The sequence below is a fragment of the Antechinus flavipes genome, chromosome 1 (genome assembly GCF_016432865.1).
Source record: "Antechinus flavipes isolate AdamAnt ecotype Samford, QLD, Australia chromosome 1, AdamAnt_v2, whole genome shotgun sequence".
Taxonomy (NCBI): domain Eukaryota; kingdom Metazoa; phylum Chordata; class Mammalia; order Dasyuromorphia; family Dasyuridae; genus Antechinus; species Antechinus flavipes.
The window spans coordinates 295,632,116-295,649,788 of NC_067398.1; the positions used below are offsets into that span (position 1 = coordinate 295,632,116).

General features: G+C 39.1%; 1 protein-coding gene across 2 annotated transcripts in view; it reads left to right on the forward strand.

The window, feature by feature from the left end:
- Positions 1 to 8,472: 8,472 nt before the first annotated feature.
- Positions 8,473 to 17,673, forward strand: part of SNX29 (sorting nexin 29) — a 692,162-nt gene continuing 682,961 nt past the window's right edge. Inside the window, exon 1 of one of the 2 annotated variants that reach the window (XM_051962973.1) lies at positions 8,473 to 8,658. In XM_051962973.1, the coding sequence (XP_051818933.1) occupies positions 8,652 to 8,658 (7 nt within the window). In that variant the 5' untranslated portion in view covers positions 8,473 to 8,651. The remainder of the gene's footprint in view (positions 8,659 to 17,673) is intronic. The other variant, XM_051962964.1, reaches the window with a different exon arrangement.

Genomic DNA, 17,673 nt, shown 5'->3' on the forward strand with positions numbered 1-17,673 from the left:
ACAGGGTAGGGAGAGGCACTGGACATTCTGATAAGTAGGGAAGGGCTGGGGTCATGATGTCTAAAATAGAAGGTCATTTTCCTTATCTGGATCAAACCTTTACAGTTTATAATCTTAATTTAGTCAGCCCTAAAGTATATCCGTTATAATGATTAGGAGAGAAGAGTGGTGTTGCAACCAGGAAGATCGAGACAGAACAATTAAGGGAAACTGAGGCAGGATGATTAGAAGGGAACTGTGGCACAACTTTACAATTGTTTTTTTGCCAAGAATAACTCAAATGGGGTCCCAAAGAACCAGGCACAAATGAAACAACCCAACAGCAGTTAGGAACAACAGATTTGGAAGACAATCATTTCTGTTTTTGAATTGAAAAGACTCTTCAATTGACTGTGTATAGGAGGTAAAGCTGTTGGCTTTTTGTTATCCAAGAAGATTAGAACTTCAGAGAAGTGATGCGTAGGCATTCAAGTGAACTGGATGTAAGTGAGAAAGGGCTATGCAAAGTTAGCAGCATCACTTTCTCCTCTGGTGCCTTGTGAATCCACTGGTAAGATATAGATCAAAAGACTGGAGATGATCTTGGTCTTTTTAAGCTACACTTTCAAACAGGTCTGAGGCAATGTCCACTGAGTGATTAAGTCTAATAAAGATTTAAGGCAAAGAATTGCCTTTTTTACTAGTGAAAACAACAACAACAACAAAAACTAGGAGAAGAAAACCCTCAGGGTTTCTGGTCAAAACAGAAACAGTTGTTATTTGCATTTATTTTAAGTTAATCAGGATCCAAACAGTGTCTTAGTGGGACTTGCCCACACAGACCTATTGTTAGTCAATATATAAGAGCCAAAGTGATTTGGGTTTAAGCTCAGTCCCAAACTCTAAACCCCTAGGAACCTTGAAAGAATGGGTATCTAACTCATACTTATGGGTACTCTTTATATACCTTTAAAAAGTAGTATAAATTTCGAACCCTGAAAGGAGATAAAGAAGGAAGGAATCAGTTGATTTATGTTTTGAGCCTGAGTTCTTGGGAAAATAGTGACATCATTAATAGTTTTTTGTCAGCAAGATAATTTTGGGGAAATGTCTAAAAGAGGGGAATTAAGAGTGGTTCAGTATTGGACATAATTTTATTTGAAGTTCATCCAGGTTCAATACACAATTGGAAATAATAGAACTCAAATTCAGGAGAGAAAATACACCTACATATAAAGATTATAAGAATCATCTGTAGAACAGTAACTGTAAGACTATGAGATGATCAACTATGACAGACAGCTTTACTTAGACAAAAAAAAAATCTAAGACTAGATTCTTAGAGAAAGAGAGAGGGAGGGAGGGAGGGAGAAAGAAAGGAGAAAGGGAGAGAAGGGAGAGAGAGAAAGAATGAGAGAGAGAGGGAGACAGAAGATAAATATACTTGATAGAAAAAAAGTTTCAGAAGAGGAGAGAATGAGATAAAAACTAAAGATAGGAGGGTTATCCCTTGGCACAAAGAAAGGGTACTTGATCCTGACAGACAGAAAAAGGGGAGAATATATAGGGAAGAATGAAGCTAAATCAATACTTGGGTAACAATAGTCTAGATATCAGTGAAGTAGGAAGCTGAATTTATTTGTTAAGAGATGAAGTTGAGTTAAGGGCTTAAAAAGATGGAAAATGTTTTGGAAAAGTTGGAAATGGGAATTCAGAAAAAGTTGTAACATTATTAAGGGTCCAGCTGTTGTGCCACAGTTCCGTTTTAATGTCCTGAGTCTGCTTCTCTAATAGTCCTGATGAGATAAAGGTTTCATATCTTTAGGCTATAATCATTCCTTCTTAATGTTTGACAGGATAAAGGTCTATCCATTTAGACATCATTAGAATATCAGTAACCTCTCCAGTACTTGCCTCCATTGTCATCCAAGGTGCCTCCCCCTATTAGGGTATTCCCATCCAGGTACTTCCCCTGTTGGTCATTGTTCTTGTTATCCTATAAAAGAGTCTTGCTGTCTAATATTCAGGGCTGGATTCTTTGAGACAATAGTCCTGGCACCATCAGCCCTGGGACCAAAATTTGGTCCCACTTGGTCCCAGTAAACCTCTCCATTTAATAAACTATTGTTGGAATCCTAATGTTAACTCAACTTGAAACAAGGTAGAACTAATTGATACAATGCTTGTGTTCACACCAGTACTCACTGGAATTCACAAGTATGGGAGATTCACAAAGTTAAACTTTGTAACTTTGTTAATTCTTCACCTCCTTTAGGTGTGCCTCCAGAAGGAGGAGTCAACCTTTGGGAGACCATATATAAAGAGGCTCTTAACTTCGGGTTAGTTAGTTACTTCAGGTTAAGGAGAATTTAGCTGATTTACACGGAGAAGGGAGCTACTAGTAGAAGGGAGCTACTACTTCAGAAGAAGCTACTAGTCAAGAGTTCAGATGATTTTAGATTGAGAGGGGAGCGTCTCGTGAGTTCAGCCAGAAGCCCTCTATGAGTGAGGAGTTTTACTTCGGAACATTGACTGGGGTCAGAGAGGAGCACTCTGGGAGCACTCAAAGGCAAGACAGATTCAACTTGGTGCTGGCTCTGGAGGCTGAAGAAAGCAGAGGCAGAAGCAAAGAACAAAGCTGCAAGAGCTCTTAGAACCAAGTAGAGAGATAGGCCTCTAAGCTAACCGGGCTATATTAGAAACAATAAAAGATCTGAACTTTTATCACCTGGCTGCATTTGGGTGATTATTACTTTTGACTGAAACTAAGGCTGCCTCCAGAAAACCTCTCCGAGAAACCTGCTCTCCCCCAGAAAGAACCATTTCTATATTATTTTAAAAGAAAATCACCACAAACTATTAAATTGTTTTCTAATCTTTGTCTTGCTCAGTACACAACTGAATTCAAATAGCATGGATTTGTAATTATTCCTACCAAATGCTTGGCTTCCTGGATGTAGAAATGGAAATAGGAAAGGAATAAGTATTTATATAGTACCTATTATGTGCTTTGCACTGAGCTAAATGCTTTACAATTATTATCTCATTTGATCTTTTACAGCAAAATAGGTGCTATTGATACAAACTGTGAACCCTTTAATCTTTGGGGAGGCCCTAATGTAAACTGTGAGGGAAGGATGGTCCTGAGTCTCAAACCCTCCCAGCCTCTGGAAGGGGTACACCCTTGGGTCCAAAAGGGAAACTCCCAGGTAAATAATCTCATTCAATTGGAAATCTTGGCCTGGGGCATAATCACTGTCCTCTATTGAATTGAAAATTAGCCTTTAATCTCCCCAGCCTCTAACATAGGCCTCAAACCTCAGCAAGCTAATAAAAGACTACTCTGAACCCCAAATCTTTGCTAATGTCCTTCTGGACTTAGCCTGCTGGGGCTTTCTTAGTGTAAACCTTTGCAGAAATCCTAACAGGATTTTTGCCCACTGATGAAGATATTTTCTTCTCAGTGTAAACCCATTTTAACAAAAATATCCTAACCGGGTTTTGCCCGCTAAGAATGCTGTCTTCTTAGTATACTGTTTTCTTAGCATAAGTAAACTCCTTTTAGTCACAAACCTCGAGCCTGTATTTATTCCGGTTTGCGGATTCTTTTGCAAAACTGCCACGGGCCAAAGGGGGACCCCATTGTTCTTTAGGGGATCTCTCAACCCTCATTTCTCACACCTCAACACTATTATCCTTATAGTGGAAGACATTAAGGCAAGATTCACAGATCTATTAAGTATTTGAGTTCAAATTTGAACTCAGGTTTTCTACATTTCAAGCTCATGCAAGTTCATGGACTCCAAGTTAAGCATCCCTACCTTAGTAGATAGTCTGTGAATGGCTGTGGTTAAAGAATTCATTACCCTGTAATGAATCTCTTTTATTGCTAGGGCCACAGTTTAAAGCCCTTTCTAGTTGGAAAGGATGTATTAAAAAAAATTTTTTTTTGAGAATATAGGTTCACCTACATTTGTGTAAAAATGTATAGTCCAAAGATCAAATCTGGTCCTGTCACTGCTTTTATACAGGTTATAGTTTATCAACCTTTGTTCTAAATGTTTAGCTGTATCAGTGTGCCTATTTTCGAGTTTCTAGTGGTTCATGTCATGACATATGCAACAGAAAACCCAAGAGGCCTGAATTTTAGGACAATCTTTGATACCCAACAGTCTGTGGCTTTGGACTTAAGTTCTTTGGAATCCATTTGTCAGACTTTCAGATTTTACAAAATGGGAGTAAATTAATTAAAATAATTATTCATTTATCAAATACCTATTGACTCATTAGTAATTTAATAAATACTTAATAAGCATCTACTAGGTGCAGCACACTGTACTAGACTTGAAATTAAGACTCAGTCCCTGATCTCATAAAGTTTATAGATCTATATACTGATAATAAACAATAGTTGATAAATGAAGGTAATTACAAAAGATAGTACTATCAGCTGGTCAGTTAATACAAATCATTTATATAGCATTTATTATGTGTAGGCTATTATATTAAGTGCTAGGCAAAATTAGTCTTTGCCCTCAAGGGGCATAGATTCCAATGGAGGAAATATGAAAAATTAATTATATGACATATACTTAAAATATGTGGCAAGTAATTTGAGAAAGCAAGGCAGTAGAACTAGTGAAGGTCTCCTGCAAAAGGTTAAGATCTGAACTTAGTCTTGAAAGAAGCTGGGGAAACTAAGAGCCAGAAATAAGGGGATGGAACACTGAGAAGGTAGGAGTAGAGTTGGGGGTGGGGGTGGGGAGGAAAAGACAGCTAGTGAAAGCCATGGATATAGGAGCAACAAACTGGAAAAACTTTTTCAGAAGAAACCAGATTATGAAGAGTATATTGTATAAAGAGTACAAAATAGTTTTGTACAATTTTTTTCAAACATCTATATAAGATAGATAATACAAATATTATTAGACCAATATAAATATTATTAAATCAATTTTATAAAGAAATTGGAGCTCAAAAATAATGTTCAAAATTGCACATGGTCTGTTGAGGAAGATAAAATAATGTAAAAAACTGTTAATAAAAAGGCAGAATATAAGTTATTCAGAAAACTGTATGTATTCAGAAGGAGAGACAACTCCTGGTTGGGGGAATTAGAGAAGTTTTCATGAAGAATATGTAATGCCGGAGAAATTAATTGAGCAAGACAGAGATTAGAGAACAATTTAATAGTTTATTAAATGGAGCGATATACTGGGACCAAATGGATCTTGGACCAAATGGATCTTGGTCCCAGGACTGGAAGAGACTATCATCTCAAAGAATCCAGCACTGGGTATTAGACAGCAAGATTTTTTTATAGGATAACAAGAACAATGACATAATAGGGGAAGGTATCTGGATGGGGATAACCTAATGGAGGGAGGCACCTAGGATGACACAATGGAGGGAAGTACTGGAGAGGTTACTGATACTCTAATGATATCTAAAATAGATAAGACATTTATCTTGTCAAACATTAAGAAGGAATGATTATAATCTAAAGATATAAAACCTTCATCTCATCAAACATTAAGAGGGAAAGGTCATAACCTGAGGCAGGGTAACGATATAAGACAATGGAGAAACTGGATCAGAAAGAACTGTGGTTTAACAAATAGATTTGGATAGGTAGAATAAAGGAATAGAGAGGTACTTCAGTAAGTGAAGAATGGTATAAACTAAGATATTACACAACAGTGAGTAGTCAAGTGTGACCTTAATATTGCTGAATAGTAGAAAATAAGGTTGAGAGGTAGATTGGAACCAGAGAAGGACATCCTTTAGAGTCTGGCTAAAGATTTGTATTTAAAGATTAATAGAGTCTTAGAATCGGAATGGATCTTTGAAATCTTTTATTTGAACTGCTTCCTAATAATAGGAAACTAAGGTCCAGGAAGGGCAAATTATTTATTACATGCTAAGTTAGTGGCAGGTTTTCAGATTCTTTAGCCTGGAATTCTTTGTTCAGGAAACAAAAGCACTGAAAATCTTTGAGAAAGTACTTACAAATTGTTGATAATATTAAAGAATGCTCCAAAACACACACACACAAAATTGATAAATGCAAACCAAAACAGGTTTTTAGGTGTTTCATGGAGAGCAAATTGGCAAAAATGATAAAAGATGGGAGTAGTCAACAATGGAAAAGTTGTGTGAAGATGGACCCATTAGTGCTCTGTTGATGAGCAATCAGAAAAAAATCACTTTGGAAAAGTTTAAATTATAAAATTAAAAAGTGACTAAAAAGCTGTCAGTCAACAAGCATTTATTTAATAACCTACTAAGTGTCAAGCACTAAGTCTACCTTAGATTTTCCAAAATCCAACAACAAAAAACCGAGCCCTTGCTCTCAAGGAGATTTGTACATACAAAACAGAAAATAGTGGCGATGGAGACTTCACATATATATGTCTATACTCTTTGATAGAGAATCTATTACTAGGTATAAACTCTATGATCACTGATAAGAAAAAAGTCCCATTAGCCTCGGACTAATTGTTAACTTGGTGGGAGTGGGGGTGGGGAGGGTGAAGTGGAGAGGGGAACATAGATGTGGCCTAAATTTCTATCTTTTTATGACTTTTTATTGTTTTCACAATTTAGATTGTTCCTGGACTTAATTACTGTTAACAATCCTCTGGTAAGTTCTGGCAGGTTCAAAGTGAGAGAACTGACCTTTCCTATTAGTTTCCTGCCTTGGTTATTTCACTGTAGGCTTATGTATGAGGTTAAAGATTAGTTTAGAGATTAACTAATTTATTCTTGAGTTCAGGGCCCAAGGTTTTAAAAACATGTCCCCTTTGCTTGTTACACATCTCAGATCATTATTTGTGATCATTTTTCTTTTCCCTGAAGTTGTGATCTGGAACATGGGTGACAGAGTTGCCAGCTGGCATTTGATCCTGTTCCCAGGCCCGGGTCAGGGGGCTTCCTAGGATCTCTTTCTGTTCTACTGCCTCTGATCCTGGTATTCAATCTTAGTTCCTTGACTAGACCTGTGCTCTAGCATATTCTCCACTGCTGCTCCTGCTGTCCCTGCACTGTGCTCTAAGCTAGTCCCCACCCAGGGTCCACAGATCTATTTTCTTAAGCTGTTCTAGCCTAGAAAAATGAGTCATTAAGATTTTTCGTGGTTTTCCTGATTATAATTTGGAATAGTACATTTTCTAAACTGAGGAGGTGTGCCGTTAGAGTTGATCAACTATGCTCTCACTGACTTTGATTAAAACATTTTAAAAAGTTTTTTAGAAATGGAGTGATATAATCATAACTGTTTTAAATAGCTTAATGTGATAGAAGTATGTAAAAGGCACTGGAAATGGGGAGATGCTAGAATTTCCTTTCTAGATTAAGGCTCTATCTCAGGACAGTTCTCTAACTCCTGGACTGTAAGATTTATTAGGACAAGTATGATATCACATCTAAAATTTTATTACCCTATTTCTATCTATTTCTCAAAAAAATTCACTTTATCATAACTGGACATAAAAAAATAGATGAATGCCTATTGCCCAGACTATTATATGTAACTGGAAGTATAACTCTAAGATAGGTCCATCCCTATACATATCTTGGACTGGCACTGCATACGAGCTCTGAGGAAAAAAAACGGGTTGAATTGTTTTTGGGAAATCAATTAGTTCCTTTAATGACTCCAAATTTCCCAAGATACCATGAAGCTGTATCACAATACCACAGTCTCCAAAGAATTAAAGTGGAAAGGGTAATTAACAAAATACATGGCGGGTACGAATAGTTTAACACACCACCAAAGAAGTGTGTAAGACAAGAAGCATAAAGGATATTATTAAAAATGTGTCTGATAGGAAAAGTTGGTTCTGTTGTCATCCAGCAAAGGGGACAAATGACGGCTCCTTTGCTTGCAACATTTGTAGCCATGCAGTGTCACAAGACTTCTTTCATTAGAACTGCCATCAAAGTGGGAGGCTCCAATGAAGATTTAAAGAGCAAGAGAGGTGATGATCTCTACCACTGAAGGAGGATCACCTATTCTCCCTGGGAACTGGTGGTGTCTAATTCAGGGCTCTGCAAATAATAAGCATATACTACATGATTGCTGAATCGAAATGTATCGTAAGATAAGTTTCAGGTATTCCATTACCCCCAAGTTTTCAGTCCTTTCGGGCTCCATTAATGTAGAAATTAATTAGGGCAATTAATTTAGTTTCCTCGGTCTTCTACATCCCTCACACCTCGAGCCTCGTATTCCTCCAAAAGCCCCTCGGAGGTCATCTCTTCTTTCTCCAATCCCACCTCCGCAAGGCTGCTTCGCCAGGTTTACCCACAGAAGATTTTTCCTACCCTTCCCTTCTCCAATTCTGCCTTCAAGGGAGAGGTTAGACATTCCCCTCCCCTTCTTCCGAGCTTGAAGATCTTTTCACCACTTTCTGCCCGCGAGTCCCCTCATTACTTGCCTCGGACAACCCAGGGAGGAGGAAGAAGTCAAACTCTAGGGGCCAAGCCCACTTAGCTACCTGGAGTCGGATATTTACATTCCGGGTCAGAGGGCGACCGGCGGCTCTTCAACTTCCGGGGCGGGGCTGGCGCGCGGAGTGTGTTTCTGTCTCTCCCCCGCCTTCCCCCTCTCCTCCCCCCCTTCCCCGGCCTGCCGGAGCAGCAGAGGCGGCAGTGGAGGCGGCACCGGCAGGATGAGCGGTGAGTGGCGGGGCCCGCCCCGTGCTGCCCTTCCACCTGAACCCTGAGGCAAAGGGGTCGCGGGGCCAGTCCCGTCGCGACAACCCCTTGCCGCCCCACCGCTGTCACTGGCTCCTGACTCTTGCTCCTCCTGTATCTGTCACTTGCTTCCCGGTTCCTTGGGCAGCTCAGCCTTTGCTCCCTGGGCCCCCCAAGGCTCTGACTCCTCCTTCTCGGGGGCCTCCTATGTGTCTGACCCTTGCTCTTCGGGACCCCCATGTCTGTTCCCCAGGACGCCCACATGACTGCTCCCTTGGACACCCCTCCCCCCGAGTCTGATCCCTGCTCCATAGCCCCTCGGGGTGTCTGACGCCCAGCCTGCCAGTCCTACTTCCCTGACCCTAGTACTCACTAGCATCCTCCTAGTCATGAGTCCTATCTTCCCAGACTCCTCCATATCCAACCTAGATTCCCATTTACTGATCTGACCCTCCAGAATCTTAGACATCCCCCTTCTCCTTGCTGATCCCCTTAGCTATCCACGACCCCTATGTGTTTCTTGTTTCCCAGGCCCCCATCTTCCCCATTCCTTTGTCTCATCTCCAGGTTTCCAGTCTCGCTACTTGTCTGTCCCCACTCCTGCTCCCCATAGTCTCCACATGTTCATTCTCTGCTTTTCAAAACCCCCCAAGTCTTCTACTTCTCTGAGCCTCCCACTTCCTCTATCATCCCTAGTCATCTGACCCTCTGCTTCCCAGATCAACCACATGTTTGACCCACTTGTTGCCCATAATCCCCATGTGTTTACCCTCTGCTTCTCAAGCCCTTATAGTTACCTTACCCTTAGTTACCTTTCCAAACCCTCCAGTGGGGTGGCCCCCAGCATTGCGGTTCTTCTATAGTCTGACCCTCCTACTCCCTGACTCTTGTCATTTATTCCCTGACTTCCTGGTCCTTATCTGACCCTCCTACTTCCTACTCAGTCATTTGACTCCTAGCTTCCTAGACTCCTCACCTGTCCAGTATTTACCTGCTCCTTCCCAGACCTTCAGTTTCCCAGTCCCTTTAGTTGTCTGACTCTCCTACTCTCTAGCTTACTCCCAGTCATCTGACCCCTTGCTTCTCAGTCCTCTCATGTATCTGACTCCTTTCCTCATGATCCCCATGTGTTTACCCTCTGCTCTCCAGAACCCCCTTATTATCTGACCCCTCCCTCACCCAGCTTCCCAGTCCCATTTGTCTGATCTTTCAAATTTTTGGTGTCTTCTAAATTACCTGACTTCTCTTTTTTCAATTCCCTTAGGTATCTTAACCCCTTTGCTTTCCAGGCACAATTTTACCTTTTTTGCCCCATGCCCCCCCACATGTTTACGTCTCAGCTACCTTTCCTTCCTGTCTTAATGAGTGATTTCCAGGCCTTCCTCCATATCATCTGTCCCCATGCTTCTGTGTCTCTTCCAAAATTTTCACATTCCCTGCTTAGTTGTAGTCTTACTTCACTACCAGTTGTTGGCCTCCCCCTGTTTTCCAGGCTATTGCCACTCTGTTTCTCAGTCTTTCCCTGTTTGTTGTTTCCTCTGCTTTCTAGTCCTCACTGGTTGTCTACTTCTTTGTTTTTTAGCCCCTTCATGCTGTCTGACATCCCAGCTCCCCACTATATCCTTATTTCATTCCCTTCTTCCCAGTCACTCCCAATTTTCCAGTTTCTTGATTGGTTACCAGGCTCATGTGTTTGTTTGCTCTTCTGTCCTCTCTTCTCTGAAGTTATTGCTCTTTGGGCAATCTAGTTGTTCAAGTGACCACTTAGCACAATTACCCTTCATTTCTTGCCCAGGGTTTGACATAACTGATTTATTACCTTCATTTCCTCCCCGTTCCTGTCATACTCATTAGCTAGGATTGACTTCTGGGGTCTTCTGCCTTAAGTGTCTTGGCTTGTGTGAAGAATTTGAGAGACAAGATTTGTTTTGTTTTTGGCCTGGCTCTAGGTTTTGGTGCCTTGGGTTCCTTGGCCACCCTCTACTATTCTGTGAAGTTTGCTGCTCTTTTTTTGTTGCTAAGTCATTCCTGCATGTTTATGCAAGAGTTGGGAATGACTCAGGAAAACAATTGTGTATCTGTTACCAATTTGCTCCAATTGAGCGGGGATCAGAACTTTTTCTTTTTTAAGTATCTCTTTGCCTTTGTGCATATATTTATTTCTTCTTTGTATTTTGCCTTTGAAGATAATGACATCTATTTACTTGCTTTAGCTTTCTAAAAAAAGTTTATTGATTACTATTGATATACATTGAGAAGCTATAGGATTAATGTTTCATAATTTACGGTATTTTGAAGAAAACTTTTTGTGTGTGTGAGATGGAGGATTGCAGTTTCAAAGGAAGTGGACATTCAAAGGAACTGTTTCATTACCTAGCTGCAGTAGAAAGGACGTGGAGACCCTATGTTCAAATGCTTAACAAGTATATAATAACAAGTTTGTGTGGAGCACTGGAAGAATATTGTGTTTGAGATTAAAAGACCTTGTTTTGAATGAATGAAAAAAATATTTATTAAGTATTTGTTAAAGGGACTGAGTAGGTACTCATTTAAGTATGTACTGTGTAACACAAGCACTGAGCTAAGAGTTTTACAAATATTATAAATATCATTTGATAATATTACTATTTGTCAAGCACTGTCCTGAATATTGGAAATATAAACATAAAATAAGCAGTTCTTGATCTCAAGGGATTTATATTCTCATGAAGTGGACAACACATACAAAAGAATGGCTGCTCAGGAGGGGATTTTGGATTTAGAAAATTATAGGGATGTTGAATATAGTCATAAGCATGTAGGTTAACATACTTCATTCAAGAACAATGGCAGAAGTGATTTGATCATGGTTCTTGATTCTAGAACTGGTGGGATCTGAAGTTGAGTCTTGTTTCTGCCACTTACTCTGCAATCTTGCATTCAGATCCTGAATTTTGCTTCTTATGCTATCTTTTTAATAGAGATTGTCGGAAGCAAATAATACAATAAATATGAAAACCCTTTGTAAACTACTTTATAGTTATATGGTGGCATTTCAGAATATTCACTGCGTAGGCATCCCAATGCTGTATGCTAGACATAGTGATGAGGGATGAGAATTGAGGGTAAGAGATCCTCTCTGGTCAATGTAGCAGATCCCTTGTGAAAGGATTCGGTACCCAAAGTCTGTGTGGCAAAAAAGAATTTATTTACACTAAGAAGACAGCTTGCTAGGAAGACAGCCTTCTTAGTGAACAAGATTCTGTTAGGAATATAGCAAAGATATGTTTACACTGAGAAGAAAATATCTTCATCAGTGGGCCCAGTTCAGAAAGGCAAATAGCTTCTGATTAGGAATTAGCAAAGGTGGGTTAAGAAAACAGTACACTAAGAAGACAGCTTTCTTAGTGGGCAAAACTCCTGATTAGGAATTTGGCAAAGGTGGGTTTAACACTGAGAAGAAAATATCTTCACCAGTGGGCAAAATCCCATTAGGACTAATGCAAAGATTTGAGGTTCAGAGTTGTATTTTATCAGCCTTCTGGGGTTTTCCCAGGTGCCCCCTCCCCCACCAAGTTTGAGGGACTAATCTCCAATTCATTAGAGGATTGTGATAATGCCCCAGCCAAGATCTCCAATTGAATGAGACCACTGAACTTGGGAAGGTGTTGTCTGGGAAAGGTGTTTGAGGTCCAGGAACACCCTTCCCCCCAAAAGGAGGATCAAGTTTCAGGGGCCTCCCCAAAGATTAAAGGGGACACAGTTTACATCATTTTCCCCTGAAAGATCTTAGTTTACATCAGTAGTATATGGTAGAGTTGGGACAGCAGGTTCAAACCCTACATATGATGCTTTGGGCTGCATGCCCTTGCCACAAGATGACATGGATTTGAATCCATATGAGCGTTGGCATCTTGGCCAAGTCATTTAGCCTCTCTTGGCCTCATTTTTTTAATTGTAAAATTATTATCTCATTATTGTAAAATGAGAGCATGATGATCTTACTGGTTTATTCCCAGCTCTAAATTACTGGAAGAAATTATTGTCTCATCTTCAGATTCCTTATTTATAATACAGATAATAATATCTCTCTTTCCTACCTCACAAGGTTGTTGTGGTTTGCAAATGAGATTATATATATATATACACACACTCTATGCTTTGTAAAGTTAAGCCCACAAGTATTTATTAAGGGTTTACTATATGCCAGACACTGTGCTAAGCACTGGGAATACATATAAAAGCAAAAAGACAATTTCTGCCCTGTAAGAACTTCCTATCTAATGGAGGAAGATAACACATAAAAGGTCACTAAGAAGAATCAGCAGTGGAAAAAAAGAGTGGAGAGAGACATAAGGCATAGTTAGTCTACCAGGGGTCCTCAAACTATGGCCCAGGGCCAGATGCGGCAGCTGAGGACGTTTATCCCGCTCACCCAGGGTTATGAAGTTTCTTTATTTAAAGGCCCACTAAACAAAGTTTTTGTTTTTACTATAGCCCGGCCCTCCAACAGTCTGAGGGACAGTGAACTGGCCCCCTATTTAAAAACTTTGAGGACCCCTGGCTAGACTCTGTCCTTAAAATAGAGGGTCTGGGAGGTATGGCTAATCAGAAGATGGGATTACAAGGTTAAAGTGAATTTCCAGGGTAAGAAGGCTGCTCCATCATGGTGGAGAAAGTCAGTAGAGTCAGGAATGGAGCTCTGAGAGAAGTACAAGTAAATTTTGAAAAGCTTAATCAGTTATTATGTTATTATTATAGATTTTCGTGAATAAGATATACATACTTTAAGCAATTAAAAAACAAGAGAAGATATAATTTACTTTTATTGGTATATTTTGTTGTTTTTAGACAATTTCCCAACAAAGTCCCCCATCCTCCAAAGTACGTTGCTTACTTAATAGCATGATTCTCTGCCCTTTTCCATTTTCTGTAGTTCATCAGACCTTAACAGAAAAGACAGCTATGTATTGGACAGTATGATACCAGTATTACTCATCTCATATGATTTGGATTTGTTGCCTTTTAACATTAAGACAGTATCATGTCAAGTTGTGTGAGAGAAAATAATTCAGAGAAGAGCAATTTGAGTGAATTGTAGTTTACCAGGCCTCATCTGGCAAAAGTATTTGAGATGATTCTGATTGATATCAACAACATTGATTTAGTGCATTCTGGTGCTACACTTGAGATACAAGACAGATATTATACAGAGACATTGTATTTCATGGAATTTGTAATTCTAATGGAGAAAACAGTTATCTACAGAAATAAAAGGTAGAGGTATGATCATAGACCTGGAAGCAGCATAAAAAAATCATCTAAATCAACTTTCTCATAAATGCAAAGAATAGGGCAAAAAAAAAAAAATTGAAGGAGAGATCACTTTTAACTAGGAAGCCTCCTACCAGACTTTGTGGAAGAGCTCTGACTTGGAGGAAGGGAAAGACAATAATCTTTATGGGTGTTTTCCTTTGTTCTGGTTTGATTCTGTTACCTTACCCTTTCACATAGTATACTATAAAGCTTCTTATTATTTCCAGCATAAAATAGATTTATTTAAAAATTTTGTATCAATATTAAGGAAATTTGTCTATAATTTTCTTTCTCTGTTTTGACTCTCTTTAAGATAAAATATAAACTCCTTTGTTTGATATTTAATATTCTTCCCCCTCCATCTGGTACCTTTTCTTTCTCGAATTATACAATATTCCCCCTTCATATACCCTATCTGTGGCCCAGAAATAGTGGCCTATTTGGCATTCTTACACATGAAGGTGACTTTTTTTTTTTAATTAAAACTTTTTATTTTCAAAACATGCATGTAATGCTGGAGAAACTGAGCAAGATAGAGATTATTAAATTATTTATTAAATAGAGAGATATACTGGGATCAAATGGATCTATGAGACTATGGTCTCCAAGAATCCAGCAAACAATCAGAGTTCTCAATGACATATATACATATGGCTCAGACACGTAGACTGAAGCAGGGGTGGAGTCAGGGTACTGAGAGGAGGAACTGGATTCTGACAGAGTCGGGTGAGCATCTGGAGAGGGGTCTGACATAGTCAGCTGGAGACAGCAGGGACATGGAGAGAGGCATCTTGATAAGACAGTATCTAATATTCTAATAGCTTGGGATGGGGAGAGGCATTCTGATATTCTAAAACATAAGCCTCATCAAGTATTCTGATAGAGAGGGAGGGGAGGTTTTGCAGAACTGAGAAGCTGGGAAACTGAGGTCTGGACTGAGTCAGGATAATTAGGGAAACTGAGTAAGGACAATAAAAGAGAACTGTGGCATAACATGCATGGATAATTTTTCAACATTGACCCTTGCAAAACTTTGCAGTTTTTCTCCCTCTTCCCTCCACTCTCTTCGCTAGATGGCAAGTAATCCAATATATGCTAAACATGGTAAAACTATATGTTAAATCCAATATATCATACATATTTATATAATTATCTTGCTGCACAGTTTAAAAAAAGGAAAAAAATGAGAAAGAAAATAAAATGTGAACAAACAACAATAAAAAGAGTGAGAATACTGTGTTGTGATCCACCCTCACTTTCCACAGACATCTTTCTAGGTGTAGATGGCTCTCTTCATCACAAGATCATTGGAACTGGCCTGAATCATCTCATTGTTGAAGAGAGCCACATGCATCAGAATTGATCATTATAAAATCTTGTTGTGGTGGTGTATGATGATCTCCTGGTTCTGCTCATTTTACTTAGCATCAGTTTATGTAAGTCTCTCCAAACCTCTCTGAAATCATCTTGCTGATTTGTTTCTTATAAAACAATGATGTTCCATAACATTCATATACCATAACTTATTCAGCCATTCTCCAGCTGATGGGCTTCCACTCAGTTTCCAGTTTCTTGCCACCTCAAAAAGGACTGCTACAAACAGTTTTGCACATACCCTTTCCCTCCTTTAAAATCTTTTTGGGATATAAGCCCAATAGAAACACTGCTGGATCAAAGGGTATGCACAGTTTGATAGCCCTTTGAGCATAGTTCCAAATTGCTCTCCAGAATGGTTGGATCAGTTCACAACTCCACCAACAGTGTATTAGTATCCCAGTTTTCTTTTCCCACATCCTTTCCTACATTCATTTTCTTTTCCTGTCACCTTAGCTAATCTGAGATATGTGTCGCGGTACCTCAGAGTTGTTTTAATTTGGATTTCTCTGATCAACAATGCTTTAGAGCATTTTTCCTATGACTAGAAATGGTTTCAATTTCTTCACCTGTAAATTGTCTGTTCATATCCTTTGATCACTAAGTTCTCCACAAATTGGAGAATGGCTTGAATTCTTATAAATTTGAGTCAGTTCTCTATATATTTTAGAATTTCAGCCATACTAATTTCCAATTTTCCCAACAAGTTTTGTCAAATAGTAAATTCTTATCCCAAAATCTGGGGTCTTTGGGTTTGTCAAACACTAGATTATTGACTATTGTGTCTTGTCAGCCTAATCTATTCCACTGATCCACCACTCTTATTTCTTAGCCAATATAAAATGATTTTGATGACTGCTGCTTTATATTTTAAAATATGGGTATGGCACCTATATTTTTATATAGGTATGACACAACTAGGCTGTCTTCATTTGCATTTTTTCTTCATTAATTCCCAAGAAATTCTTGACCTTTTGTTCTTCCAGGTATGAAAGTGACTTCTTTCTCTCATCTCTCATCTCATCTCTCATCTTTCATCTCGGCACTTACATTGAGTTCTGCTCTGTCTGGAATGTTCTCCCTCCTCACCTCATCCTCTTAATTTTCCTTTTAATGTGAGATTCAATTCAAATGCCACTTTCTGTAGGATCTTGTTTCTTTCCTTTTTCCCCCCATTCCTTGGCAGTGATTTTCCTTCATATTTCCCTTTTGTCCCCTTCCTCTCTACCTTCTTTCTTAGTCTGTATCTTTTATTTACTACATATTACCTTCCCTTATTAGAATATAACTTCTGTAGGGCAGAAACTGTTTTTTGCTTTTTCTATGTTTCTCCAGTGTGTGGCACACAGTAAGTGTGTAATGAACACTTGTTGATTGAGTGTATATTTTAGGCGGAGAAGATAAGAAATCCATCCCTTGTACTGGGGACAGTCTTGCTACAGGCAAGGATATAGCAAGAAGGCCCTGTGAGAATTGGAATGAGTAGTAGCTGAGTTTGAATGGAAATTAGGATACTTGGAGTGGCATAAATAACATTGGAAGGATAGATTGAATTCAGATTGTAGAGGGCTTTGAGTATCAGGATCAGAAATTTATACTTTATTTACTAAATTAAGTAGTAAAGAATCAGCCTCTCCAGATTTTTTGAGTGCTGTAGTTTAAACATTTCCTTATGTTGGAGGTGGTCTTCAGCTGCAGAATATTAAACATTCTGGGGACAGGGGGAAGTGAGGAATGGTGGAGAGGAGTGGGAGATTGGAGGAAAGTGGGGAATCAGGAAGACAATATGGACTTAGAAGTTTCCTTGGCTTTCTTTTCTGGACTTGGCTGTCTTTAAGATATGGGGAAGCTTTTAGAGATGTCTTAAATGTGAGTGCAGAGATTCCTCTGCTTTGAGAAATATTGAAGTTTTCCCATAGTGCCAAGGAATTCTGATTTGTTTCACATATATATGTGAAACCTGACAGGACCTTACATAGACAGAAAGATTGATTTATTGGCCTGATTTGGGGAGTTCTGGGAAGAGGAGGTGGGGCTAAATTTCCCATTTACCTGTCCCTTTGAACAGAATACCTCTCATAAACCCTCTCTCCTCCTTCGGGTTTGGTGACATAACTTTCTCTGGTTCTTCTTCTACCTGTCTGTCTGGTACCTGTTTTATGTCTTTTTTCTGGCATCATTATCTGTCTCACTTTGCAAACATGTGTATCCCAGAGCTTTCATCCTGGTTCTCAGACCTCTTAACCCTCTTCTTTCCCTTCTTTTTCTCTTGGTTATCTCATCAGCTCCTTTGGATTTGGTGATTTATTTATCTACAAACCAACATAT